This window comes from Bison bison, unplaced genomic scaffold (genome assembly GCF_000754665.1).
Source record: "Bison bison bison isolate TAMUID 2011002044 unplaced genomic scaffold, Bison_UMD1.0 scf7180017864471, whole genome shotgun sequence".
In the NCBI taxonomy this organism is placed as follows: Eukaryota; Metazoa; Chordata; class Mammalia; order Artiodactyla; family Bovidae; genus Bison; species Bison bison.
In genome coordinates this window covers 24,119,228-24,131,796 of record NW_011495032.1, presented here as the reverse complement: position 1 = coordinate 24,131,796, position 12,569 = coordinate 24,119,228, and the positions used below count along the sequence as shown (strand labels likewise).

The window sequence follows — 12,569 nt, the reverse complement described above, 5'->3', positions numbered from 1 at the left end:
TATTAATAATGAACTTTCTACATTATTAACCTAGTCTTTCAATTTTGTGTTTGATTCTCTAAAACTCTCCACGTCAGTTGCAACCTCAAACCCAGGCAAGTGTCTGTCCTGCACAAACTCGACATTTACATTCACCACCTGTAGGATATTACATCCCTCTGATATCACTCAGGTTACCCCCAGGTAAGAGGGGCTGGGCAGTTGGAATCCTTACTACTTTCTTCAAATATATTTTACTAAATTTCTTTTTTTAATTACTGTCTTTTTAATTCCTAGAATTTTAATGTTCTGTGATAATTTGCCTTTAGAATATAATCATTTGATGATTATAACCCTTACAAGGAGACAAAGAGCGATTATGTAGTGTCTAAATGAAGAAAGTGAGGCATAGAACTTTTGGGTGACTGGTCTGAGGATAGAGAGGTAGTAAATGACCCAACTGAGCCTATACAGAGTATTAGCCAAATGGAACAACTGGAGGAACTAGTTCTCGGTACAAGACTGCCCTCTGTTCTGATACCACCTGCTGGTTCAGGAGATTCCCAAAACCATGCTCTTGTTAGACTGATATTCTAGAAGGACTCACAGAACTCTCTGAAAGCTATCGTGCACATGGTTACTATTTATTACAGGGAAAGGTTACAGGATAAAATTAGCTGAAGGAAGAGACTCTGACAGGTCAGAGTCTGGGAGGACTCTACACATGAAGCTTCCTTAGGGTTCATTACTTTCCTGGAATTGATGTTTGACAGTCACACAGAGTACTGCCAACCAGGGAAGTTCACCTAAGCTTCAGGGTCCAGATTTTTTACTGAGCTTTCACTGTGGAAGGCATGATTGACTACCCATATAGTTATAACTCACTATAAATATAATAACTCACCCCCGGGTCCACTGACCCAAAGCTTCGACCCTGAATCACAGGGTTAGTTTTTCTGGCATGGCCAGTCCCTACAACTATAGGCTATGGCCAAGTCCACCCCAAGATCTATCTAGTGTGGCCAGTCTCCTTCCTGAACAAACATACTTCTAGCAAACATGGCATAGATTACCTCCCAGAAGCAGAAGGCAAAGGCAGAAACCTCTGGGCAGTCCAAATCATGTATTACACAGGCTAAAACAATAAGCAATATTGCTGTAGTTTCTATCCTACCAATTCCCAAAAGAATCTATGGTAGTTTCCAGAGATACCTAGAACATTGCAGGGATAATGTTAACTAGAAGTAGAGAAGAATAATTATTAAAATAATTTTAAAATATTTAATTATTTAGAATAATTACAATATTATGAAGAAGTAAGTTTCTCCTTCAAAGAGCATCTTAGATTTAATTTTGAAATATTGTATTTTCTAAAGGGTTGAAGAATTGTTAAACTGTGGGTTATCATCTTTTGGTTTATTTTGCTTTACAGAATGGATATATTAATAAAAATTTCTAAAGTTTATTTTCTTCAGTATTTAAATTTCTTTGATTTTTTAATCATAAATTTTAATTATATTTCCACAGGTGACATATTTTAGAGTTAAAATTTAAGAATAAATTTATCTAAGAGTATAGTAAACTTTTTCATATTCTGTGAAAATAAATATGTTTCAGTAAGTTAATGACTAAATTACAAATAACCAATCTTTGAAGTAACACATCAGGATTTTCATTCCTCAGATACTGATGTGTTATCTGTTCCTCTACATATGCTATGGATAACTACTGTAATTACCTTAAATGCTCACTTCGGATTACTTTTTATTCTTAAACACTCCCTCCTGCTTTTTTTTTTTTCCTTTGTAAAGCTCTGGCTTCCCTTCCTTATCCTGTGCAAGCAGTGGTAGCAGTTCATCAAACACAGCAATGAATTCTCCTGCCGTGTCCTACAGGCTCAGCGTTGGTGAATCTATCACTAACCGACGAGATTCCACCATAACCTTCAGCAGCACCGTGAGCTTGGCCAAACTTCTACAGGAGCGAGGCATCTCCGCTAAAGTGTACCACAGCCCTATTTCAGAGAACCCCCTCCTCCAGCCTCTCCCTCGAGGCCTGTCTACCCCTTCCACACCACCAAATTCACCATCTCATTCACCTTGCCCTTCTCCTTTGCCCATGGAGCCTCGAGTGCATCTCTCTGAAAATTTTTTGGCCTCCCGACCAGCAGAAACATTCCTCCAAGAGATGTATGGCCTGAGACCATCCCGAAACCCTCCTGATGTTGGCCAGTTGAAGATGAACTTAGTGGACAGGCTGAAGAGACTGGGGATAGCCAGAGTGATCAAGACCCCCGAGGCCCAGGCAAATGGAAGAAGCCAAAAAGCAGAAAATGGTCTTCAAAGACCAAACTCTGCTGTCTATTTAAATTCAGGGAGCAATTTACTGAGTGGACTGAGGAGGAATCAGAGTCTTCCAGTCATGTTGGGTAGCTTCAGCACCCCAGTTTGCACATCATCCCCCAAAATGGATATCCTGAAGGAGGATTGAAGTTCAGCAGTTGACTAATGTCTTATCAAGTTAGCACATGAAGGAAAGATTTGCACTGTTTATATGTAGTCTTGTCTGAGAGAAAAGGAATGTCGCAGAAGGGTTGTGAATGTAGAAAGGGGAGGGTGAACGAATGGAAACAGGATTAGCATGAGGTCTGTCTGATAACTTGAAAGTATAAATGAATGGGTCATGAGTATTTGGAGGCAAGGGAAAGAAAAAAGGTTGAATGTAGTCCTTCAGTTGGTTTTTCTTGTCTTGAAAATAAAAAGTGACTAGAAAATAAATCCAGTAATATTGAAACACACCAGAAATACTGAACTTCCTAGTACACTTACTTCTGGTGAGCATAAGCAAGAAGGACCTAGGTTAAGAGATGGGATAGAAGAAGGAGCAGCTTGGACCACTGCCTTTAGAAGCTGTTCCAGAAGGTTGCTGGGGTAAACTCGGTCTGTTACTGAGACAACAGTGATATGGCCTTTATGTTGGCCCCTGTTAACGTCTGGTTAAATTACACATCCATCAGAAAGTAAGCTCACTGCATTATCAAACAAGGAATTTCACCTTTTTCATAAGATCAGAGTAGTGGAGACTCCCTTTTTGCTTTCTGTTTTCAGGACTTTGAACCCATGGGAGCCCAAACGTCATCCACATTCCTTTTGCACTTGTGATTAATAAGTGTTCAGTTTTTTAATTTGTATTTTTATACAATATCCCCCTCAAACAGTGTAAGTTGGGGATGGGGGTAGGAAGGATTTATTTTAAGAAGGGAAGTGTGGGTACATTGGAACCAAGGAATCTCGTTTTCAGAATATTTATTCTGAATAAATGTAATGACCAAGTTGTATGAACATAGTTACATGTCTTTCAAATTTCCTTGGAGGCTGGAAAGGTTAAACCAGAAGTGCAATCAATAGGAATTTGAGAATGTTGTGTGTTTATGTCTATAAGGGTTTTTGTAAGGAAAGTTGATTGCAAGTAAACTTTTTCCAAAATATGCTATGCATGTTTTTAATGAAGAATGACATGTATTTGCACAAAAATTCTCAGGCACAGTCTAATATTATAAACTGAAGTAAAACCCAGGTGCTTGCTTTGAGATTGTTTTTTAATATAAAATAAAATTAAGACACATTTGCCTTTTTCTTAATATCTGTAGAATTAGAGAATGACTTTTCATTGGGAAAGTCAAAGCTTTTGTTTTTTCTCTGGGATTCTGTTTTTGTTTTTAACTATGTGAAATGGCAAAGTGAAACTCGGGGATTAGGTTTCAGCTTCCAGCGGTGTGATGCAAGGCTGTGAATTAGGAAGAAACAGACCTGTTTTTTGAGTATTGCTGACCAAGGTCTTTATCTCGGCCATGAGGTTCAGAAAGAAATGCCATCACACAAAAGGCATAATAGAGAGAAGCTAGAAGGGGGCTAGTTATTTTTGAAAAGGGGAGGCATGTTACTTGATCTTTTCAGTGTTTCACTAGCAGATTTTTTGCCCCTTTGTTCTGACTTAAAGTGCAAGGCCTTTTCTGAAGTATTCTTGATGGGAGTTTTGCTCCTGGGGCTCCCATCCGTACACCTGTTACAGACCAGAAGAGGGCCTTCTCTCTTCTCGAGCTGCTTCATGTGCTCAAAACACACATGCAGTAGTAAAATGTGTGGGTTTTCTGTGCTTTTTAAAGATCTTTTAATAAGACTTTTCTAAATAAATTTCTCAAAATTAAAAGTGAGAGTGTCCTCTCCCTGTTTTCTCCCCCTTGCTCAGTCCTTCTGAAGTCAGAAGACTGTATACATAGATGTTCAGAAAGGATTCCAGCTGGTATGTAAGTGAATGTCAGTGTCCTGAATGTGAACCAGAAGAATTCCTGATGCTTCAATTTCTAAAATATTCCCATTTTAAATGATAATATTTGAGTTTCTACTTCATAAAGTAACTCTGGGGTGCTTATTTTAGACAATTCTTTAAGCTTTTTATTTATTCTCTAAGAAAGTAATCTTCCTATTGCCAGTTGCCGAGAAACATCAGGATCTAGGAAAATGTAGGGCCAGAGAGTAGTACAAAGTGTTAAATTATCAGAGTTTATGTATATTATATAAACAGCTATAAGTTAAGCAAGATTTGGGCATGTTATGTATAATTAGTATATTTGTAAAATAACTGATGCTAAAATGATCGCTTTAGAGGCAGGGCAAGAGCGTATTCACAGCCAAATAAGCCTGTCTGATTAAAGAAAAGCAGACTTTGGTTCTTGAAAATTAAACTGATGTTGCTGTTCCACCAGAAACACAAGGATTATAAACTGATGCTTGCTTGTCTCTAGAAATGAATCCTGTTTTGAAATTGGGTTTTGTTGTTTTTGAAATTTCCATCTAAAATCATTTTTGAATACTGCCTGAGACTCTCTATTATAATGAAATAGTGTGCAAAGGATAGTAAGAACTGGAGCCTTGTAGCAAGTTCTTTCTTAATTTATCTGTTATGCTTTAGCACTGTTCACATTTTAATTTTCTTGTATCCACTGTGTAGGTACTTTAATGCCAGTTTGGAAAACGCTAATCTTTGTTTTTTCTTCTGAAGGCTCTCAATGATTATACCTCAGGTATTTCTGAGTATCCTGTTGCTAGGAGGGATACCTTCCCTGTGAATTCAGAATTAAAAGTTCTCCAGAATTATCATGATCCCAAATCTTATGTAAATAGCTTTACCCATGGGTCTTGGAAAAAAGTTAATGACCATTGTTAAAGTAGTTTTTAAAAAAAATTTTGTACTCTATGTCCTTGATTTGACCTGAATAAACAGACTTTGACAAAGGGAGGCATGTTATCGGCAGCTCACAAGAGCCTGTTCTCTAGAAAAGGTGTATTTTTATACAGTATTCAAAGCCTGTTATTTTTTTCTGGTACTTAACTAGTACTTGTTCAAACATTGACTCTTGACATCTGGAACCAGAGCTCCTGGTGTTCAGTGGCCCACTCCTCTGATGTTGGATGCCCGCAAGCCTGTACCCTGAGCGCAGCACAGCAGAGTCGACACTGAGTGGCCGCTTTGCCTTCACAGCTATCAGGGAGTGACGTGGGGCCCTCTGTGGCTGCCGGCGAGATACTGTAGTATGATATCTGGGGCTTGACTTTGTCAAACGGCTCTTTGTGCACCTACCTTTGCTTTGTTGAATGTAAATCAGATAATAAACATGAGTATCTTCTTAAATTTTCCTTTGTCTTTCTGTGGTTTTGTCCCAGTTCTTTTCACAGATAATCCTGCATAAAGTCTTTCCTTTCTGTTATGTTGTTTTGGGTACTGAGAACAAGCTCTATTTGCCAAACCAACAATAGTTATGAGTAGTAAACAGATATCACTGTATTTTCTTAGGTTTTTAAAATAGAATAACCATATTGTTTCCTCAGCAAAGCATCAGCAACAAAAAAATAAAACCTAAAGTTGTTGATATGCAGATCTTTAAGACTCAGGAAGTATGAAGCAATTCATTTCTGATGGTCCACAACTGACTACTGATACTTAACTATTTAGAAACTGTTTCCAAGAAATAAAAATTGAAAATTGTTGGATTTTAATAGAAAAGATTCTTTGATGTTCTTTTTTCTCTGTCACATTTTAACTGCTATATATTTTTAAAGCTCACATGAGCATTTTGTGAGAAATGAGTCCCCACTTCTTTGATGTATAATTTAGTGATGTTCCAAGCATCTTTGATTGTGTTTTCTTTCACAAATGATTATCAGTGCATGTGTTTGAAGTTCAAAAACCTGATGAAATAAGGCTAAAGATTTGAGGCTTTCAGCATGCTGTTGCCTTTCGTTTCTGTTTTTATTATATGTTTGAGTTATGCTAGTATTGGTTTTTCTTTTTTTCATTAGTTTTTATGAAGTAAGGCTAAAATGCCCCCCCAAATTTTTTTTTAATGAAAAAATGCTGGGCAGTTTTGCCAAAGATGCCAAAACACAACTGTCAGGCATGAAGTGCTTTATTCTTTAGGGTAAGAAAGCATGAGTGAAGCACATCAAAGGTAATGTGAGAAGTTAGAGAAAAAAGTATGCTGCTACTGCTAAGTCGCTTCCGTCATGTCTGACTCTGTGTGACCCCAGAGATGACGGCCCACCAGGCTCCCCCGTCCCTGGGATTCTCCAGGCAAGAACACTGGAGTGGGTTGCCATTTCCTTCTCCAGTGCATGAAAGTGAAAAGTGAAAGTGAAGTCGCTCAGTCGTGTCCGACTCTTAGCGACCCCATGGACTGCAGCCTACCAGGCTCCTCCGTCCATGGGATTTTCCAGGCAAGAGTACTGGAGTGGGGTGCCATTGCCTTCTCCATAGAGAAAAAAGTATAAATGTCAAATATGTTAAAAAGTTTAATTCTGTTAAATTTAATTTTTTTTACCTTCTCAGCAAAATCGTTTAAAAGCAAGAATTTCACATTATATTCAAACAGTACAATGGGCCAGAAGATTACAACGTATTTTGATTTCATTTAATTCACTACCACTTTTACAGCTATTTCACCATCTCTCAAAGCAACCACAAAATTCATACAATAATGTGAACAATTCGCACCATGATTCATTTGCATTCCATCTAGATCTTTATACCTAAACATATTTACAGATAATCAGGACCCATACTGCAAAATGCTCTTCAGCCACAATATGTAGTTCCTGTCAAGTACCACTCCGATATATGAGCACCTGTGGAGTTACAAATGAAAACATGAAGCAAAAATGAATGCTCAGTGTCACTGGGAAACAGTATCTCATTATGGGTGAATCCAAGCATTCAAGCTTTCTAAGAGTTTTTGAACAAGTTCCCTTTCCTCTCACCTCACTGCTCTTGCCCTAGTCCTTTCTGCATTCCAAAGCAGGGTCTCTGACCTTAGCAGCAGAACAACCCAGAAACATTGATAGCATGTGGTCACAGGCATCTTTTGTTCTGAAGATAAAGGGCAAGAGATGGCTGAAACTGTTGCCCTGGGTCCTTGATGATGTTTATGATGAGAATGGATGTTTAGGGTTGCAGGTCCTGCTATCCCAAAACAGTTCAAGATCGAGTGCCCATGTGCTCTTTAACAAAGTTAGGTGTTTGAGCATACCTGTGATACACAGAGTCCTCTAAAGTCCAGGGCTCAGGACAGCGGCCTCCCTGTGTAGGTGAGAGAGTGGCACTGCGGGCTTGTGCATGATTCCTGTGGCTCCCTGGCTAGGGGCCATTCGGAAACTATTGAATGTGTCTCTGGGATTTAGCGTGGCACCTTTAATTCATCTTGAAAGACAAGGAATGATCAAAGAGAAATGAAAATAATGATGAGCTCCTTAAGAGTAATACTGACTTTTCCACACTGGGAGTATTCTCTTACAGCCACATGAATGGGAAGGAAGCTTATAAACGATCACCAGCTGATCACATTTGCCACTTCAAGAGGTCTGCAGTGTTACAGAAGATGGTGCCCATTCCCCCAACCAATGTGCAAACTAATTTTGATGATGTGTGAATTGTTAAGTCACTGTTTCTCTCATTCATTTATTCAACTTGCTGCTGCTGCTGCTAAGTCACTTCAGTCATGTCCGACTCTGTGCGACCCCATAGATGGCAGCCCACCAGGCTTCCCCGTCCCTGGGATTCTCCAGGCAAGCACACTGGTGTAGGTTGCCATTTCCTTCTCCAATGCATGAAGGTGAAAAGTGAAAGTGAAGTCACTCAGTCGTGTCCGACTCTTAGTGACCCCATGGACTGCAGCCTACCAGGCTCCTCCGTCCATGGGATTTTCCAGGCAAGAGTACTGGAGTGGGGTGCCATTGCCTTCTCCATTATTCAGCTTATACTTGGTTATACTGTTGGTATTCTAGCCTCTTTCACCTCCATTCCAAATACTAAGACAGATTGCTTTAGGGAAAGTTGCTGAGAACTTTAGTAGCTTCAATTCCCTTATGGGGTCTTTTGGAAAGAGCCTCTTAGGCAATGCCAAAGTTTCCCTAAATTCAACCAAAAAGAGAGCAGTTAACTCTTAGCTCCTAGAAGTTCTAGTTAACACTTAGCTCCTAGAAGCTTTCATTTCTGTCCCTTCTGCTGTTTTAGAGCTGTTAAAGTTGTCCTTATGTCTAAAAAAAGGAAAGGAGGGAAAAAAACACAAAGTTGTCAGTGCTGAACCTCAGACAAATGGCTGGGGTTTTCCTTACCCACTTCATTTGTGTCTTTGTTTTTAGCCACTCTCCACACGAGACCCAAATCCTGTATTTAAAGGCGTAAGACAGCCTTTAAATATAAACTTTCACCCAATAAACAGACTCAAAGTAAATCTCCAATCCCCTTTTTCTCTTGGTAGTTTTTCTCCCTCCCTTTCAGCTTTTGAAGTCATCCCCACCCTATCTTGGGACTTCCTTGGTGGCTCAGATGGTAAAGAATCTACAGGCAATGTGGGAGTCCCAGGTTCGATCCCTGGGTTGGGATTATCCCCTGGAGAAGGAAATGGCAACCCACCCCAGTATTCTTGCCTGGAGAATCCCCATGGACTGAGGAGCCTGGCGGGCTACAGTCCATAGGGTCACAAAGAGTCAGACATGAATGAGCATCTAACACACACACAACACCCAGTCTGCTCATGGTACTTGGAGTCGTGGCAGCCATCATGCAACCATGAGGCTCCCCTCTGCCACACTGAGGGTGGCAGGACAGAAAAATGGAAAGAACCCAGTTTTAAAATGATATTTCTGAGTCTGCACCAACTCTGGTAGCATGACCAACAGAATTTGTATTTCATGAAATTAATGAACATCTTTGATTTAAGCCACAATCATTCACATGATAGTTGTACATATTTTAACTAATACATGGCCCACAGTTTGAGAAATGCTGTCATAAATATTGTTTCTCAGGGCTCTGTTCTAGACCCTCTTCTCTTCTTACACACACCCTTTCCCTGTATGATCTCATCCACCACCTTGGCTTAAAATATGATCTACTTTGAAGGCTCCTAGTGTTTCTGGCCCAGACTCTTCTTTTGAACACCCCAAACATGTAACAAACTCTGTAACAGACCTCACCACTTGGATGTCTTCCTGGCACCTCAGACTCAATAATCTAAGAAATCATGACCTTTTTCCCTGAACTTGTTTGTTCCTCAGACTTTCCCATCTCGATAAATGACCCCACCATCTACTCAATTGCTTGAGCTAGAGACCCAGGAATCATCACCGCCTCCTCCTTCTCCTTCAGTCACCAAGCCCTATAGTGTCCTCTTTCTCTCCATCTCCACTGCTTCTCCCTAGTTGAGGCCACTGTTGGGTCTCATTTGGCCACTGCCACAGACTCCTAACTGGTTTTCCTCCCATGGCCCCTCCAATTGTTTGTCTACACTGCAGTCAAACTTATCTTTCTAATATACAAAGCTAGTTAAATTCTTTCTCTAGTTAAAACTATTGCCTGACTCATTAAATTAGAAAGGGATCTTTTCTATCCACTCCCAGGACATGGGGTAAGGCCCTCAACAAAAGCTTCATTGTGCTTTTATTGAATTTATTAATTGTCTGTTTCCATACTAGTCTCTAAGCTCTTTGGATCAGGGGAACTGAAGTATCTTCCACACCTCACAACAGTGCCTGGCACACAATAGATAGTAAGTACAAGATGGTGGAGTAGAAGGACATGCCCTCATCTTCTCCTGTGAGAACTCCAAAATTACAAGTTGCTGCTGAACAACCATTGACAGGAAAATGTTGGATCCCACCAAAAAAAAAAAGATATCCCATATCCAAGGGCAAAGGAGAAGCCTCAGCAAGATGGTAGGAGGGGCAAAATTGCATTTAGAATCAAACCCCATACCCACCAGAGACACTCAGAGGGCTTAAACAAAATCTTGTGTGCACCAGGAGACCCCATGGAGATTGAGCCAGACCTGCCTTTGAGTGTTTGAGTGTCTCCTGCAGAGGTATGGGTCAGCAGTGCCCTGCCACAAGGGCAGGGGCTCTGGGTGCGGCAGACCTGGGAATGGAATCAGCCCTCTTGGAGGAGGTCGCCATTAACTCCACCATACAGCTGACAGAATTTACACAGGACTGGAGAAATAGACTCTTGGAGGTGCATACCAGGACCCAGGAGAAAGGAGCAGTGACCCCACAAGATACTGACCCAGACTTGTCCATGAAGGTCCAGGAGTCTCCGGCAGAGGCGTGAGTCAGCAGTGGCCTGCTGCAGGATTGGGGCACTGAGTGCAGCAGTGCATGCATGGGACCTTTGGAAGGAGGTCGCCATTATCTTCATTACCCCCACCATAGTTTGGCCTCAGGTCAAACAACAGGGAGGGAACAGAGCACTGCCCATCAACAGAAAATTGGATTAAAGATTCACTGAGCATGTCCTCACCCATCAGTTCAGTTCACTTCAGTTCAGTCACTCAGTTCAGTTCAGTTCAGTCGCTCAGTCGTGTCCGACTCTGCAACCCCATGAATTGCAGTACACCAGACCTCCCTGTCCATCACCAACTCCCAGAGTTTACTCAAACTCATGCCCATTGAGTCAGTGATGCCATCCAACCATCTCATCCTCTGTCATCCTCTTCTCCATCTGCCTTCGATCTTTCCCACCATCGGAATCTTTTCAAATGAGTCAGCTCTATGCATCAGGTGACCAAAGTATTGGAGTTTCAGCTTCAATATCAGTCTTTCCAGTGAATATTCAGGATTGATTTCCTTTAGGATGGACTGTTTGAATCTCCTTGCTGTCCAAGGGACTCTCAAGAGTCTTCTCCGACACCACAGTTCAAAAATATCAATTCTTGGGCATTCAGCTTTCTTTATAGTCCACCTCTCACATCCATATATGACTACTGGAAAAACCATAGCCTTGACTAGATGGACCATTCTTGACAAAGTAAAGTCTCTGCTTTTTAATATGCTGTCTAGGTTGGCCATAACTTTTCTTCCAACCAGTAAGCATCTTTTAATTTCATGGCTACAGTCACCATCTGCAGTGATTTTGGAGCCCATAAAAATAGTCAGCCACTGTTTCCACTGTTTCCCCATCTGTTTGCCATGAAATGATGGGACCAGATGCCATGATCTTAGTTTTCTGAATGTTGAGCTTTAAGCCAACTTTTTCACTTTCATCAAGAGGCTCTTTAGTTTTTCTTCACTTTCTGCCATAAGGGTGGTGTCATCTGCATATCTGAGGTTATTGATATTTCTCCCGGCAATCTTGATTCCAGCTTGTTCTTCTTCCAGTACAGCATTTCTCATGATGTACTCTGCATATAAGTTAAATAAGCAGGGTGACAATATACAGCCTTGACGTACTCCTTTTCCTATTTGGAACCAGTCTGTTGTTCCATGTCCAGTTCTAACTGTTGCTTCCTGACCTGCATACAGGTTTCTCAAGAAGCAGGTCAGGTAGTCTGGTATTCCCATCTCTTTCAGAATTTTCCACAGTTTATTGTGATCCACACAGTCAAGGCTTTGGCATAGTCAATACAACAGAAATAGATGTGTTTCTGGAACTCTCTTGCTTTTTTTTGATGATCCAGCAGATGTTGGTAATTTGATCTCTGGTTCCTCTGCCTGTTCTGAAACCAGCCTGAACATCTGAAAGTTCATGGCTCATGTATTGTTGAAGCCTGGCTTGGAGAATTTTGAGCATTACTTTGCTAGCCTGTGAGATGACTACAGTTGTGCAGTAGTTTGAGCATTCTTTGGCATTGCCATTCTTTGGAATTGGAATGAAAACTGACCTTTTCCAGTCCTGTGGCCACTGCTGAGTTTTCCAAATTTGCTAGCATATTGAGTGCAGCACTTTTACACCATCATCTTTTACAATTTGAAATAGCTCACCTGAAATTCCATCACCTCTCTAGCTTTTGTTCTGCCCATCAGAACAAGACCCAGTTTCCCCCTCAGTCAGTTTCTCCCATCAGGAAGCTTCCATAAGCCTCTTATCCTTATCCATCAGAGGGCAGACAGAATAAAAACCACAATCAAAGAAAACTAATCAAACTGCTCACATGGACCACAGCCTTGTCTAACCCACTGAAACTATGATCCATGTCATGTAGGGTCACCCAAGACAGACAGGTCACGATGGAGAGTTGTGACAAGACATGGTCCACTGGAGAA

General features: G+C 40.8%; 1 protein-coding gene across 2 annotated transcripts in view; it reads left to right on the top strand.

The window, feature by feature from the left end:
- The window catches only part of TRAK2 (trafficking protein, kinesin binding 2), a 74,865-nt gene extending 69,191 nt beyond the window's left edge, over positions 1-5,674 (top strand). For both annotated transcript variants that reach the window (XM_010860969.1, XM_010860967.1), the window contains exons 15-16: positions 78-183; positions 1,791-5,674. In XM_010860969.1, coding sequence (XP_010859271.1) covers positions 78-183; positions 1,791-2,469 — 785 coding nt within the window. In that variant the 3' untranslated portion in view covers positions 2,470-5,674. The remainder of the gene's footprint in view (positions 1-77; positions 184-1,790) is intronic.
- Positions 5,675-12,569: the final 6,895 nt, after the last annotated feature.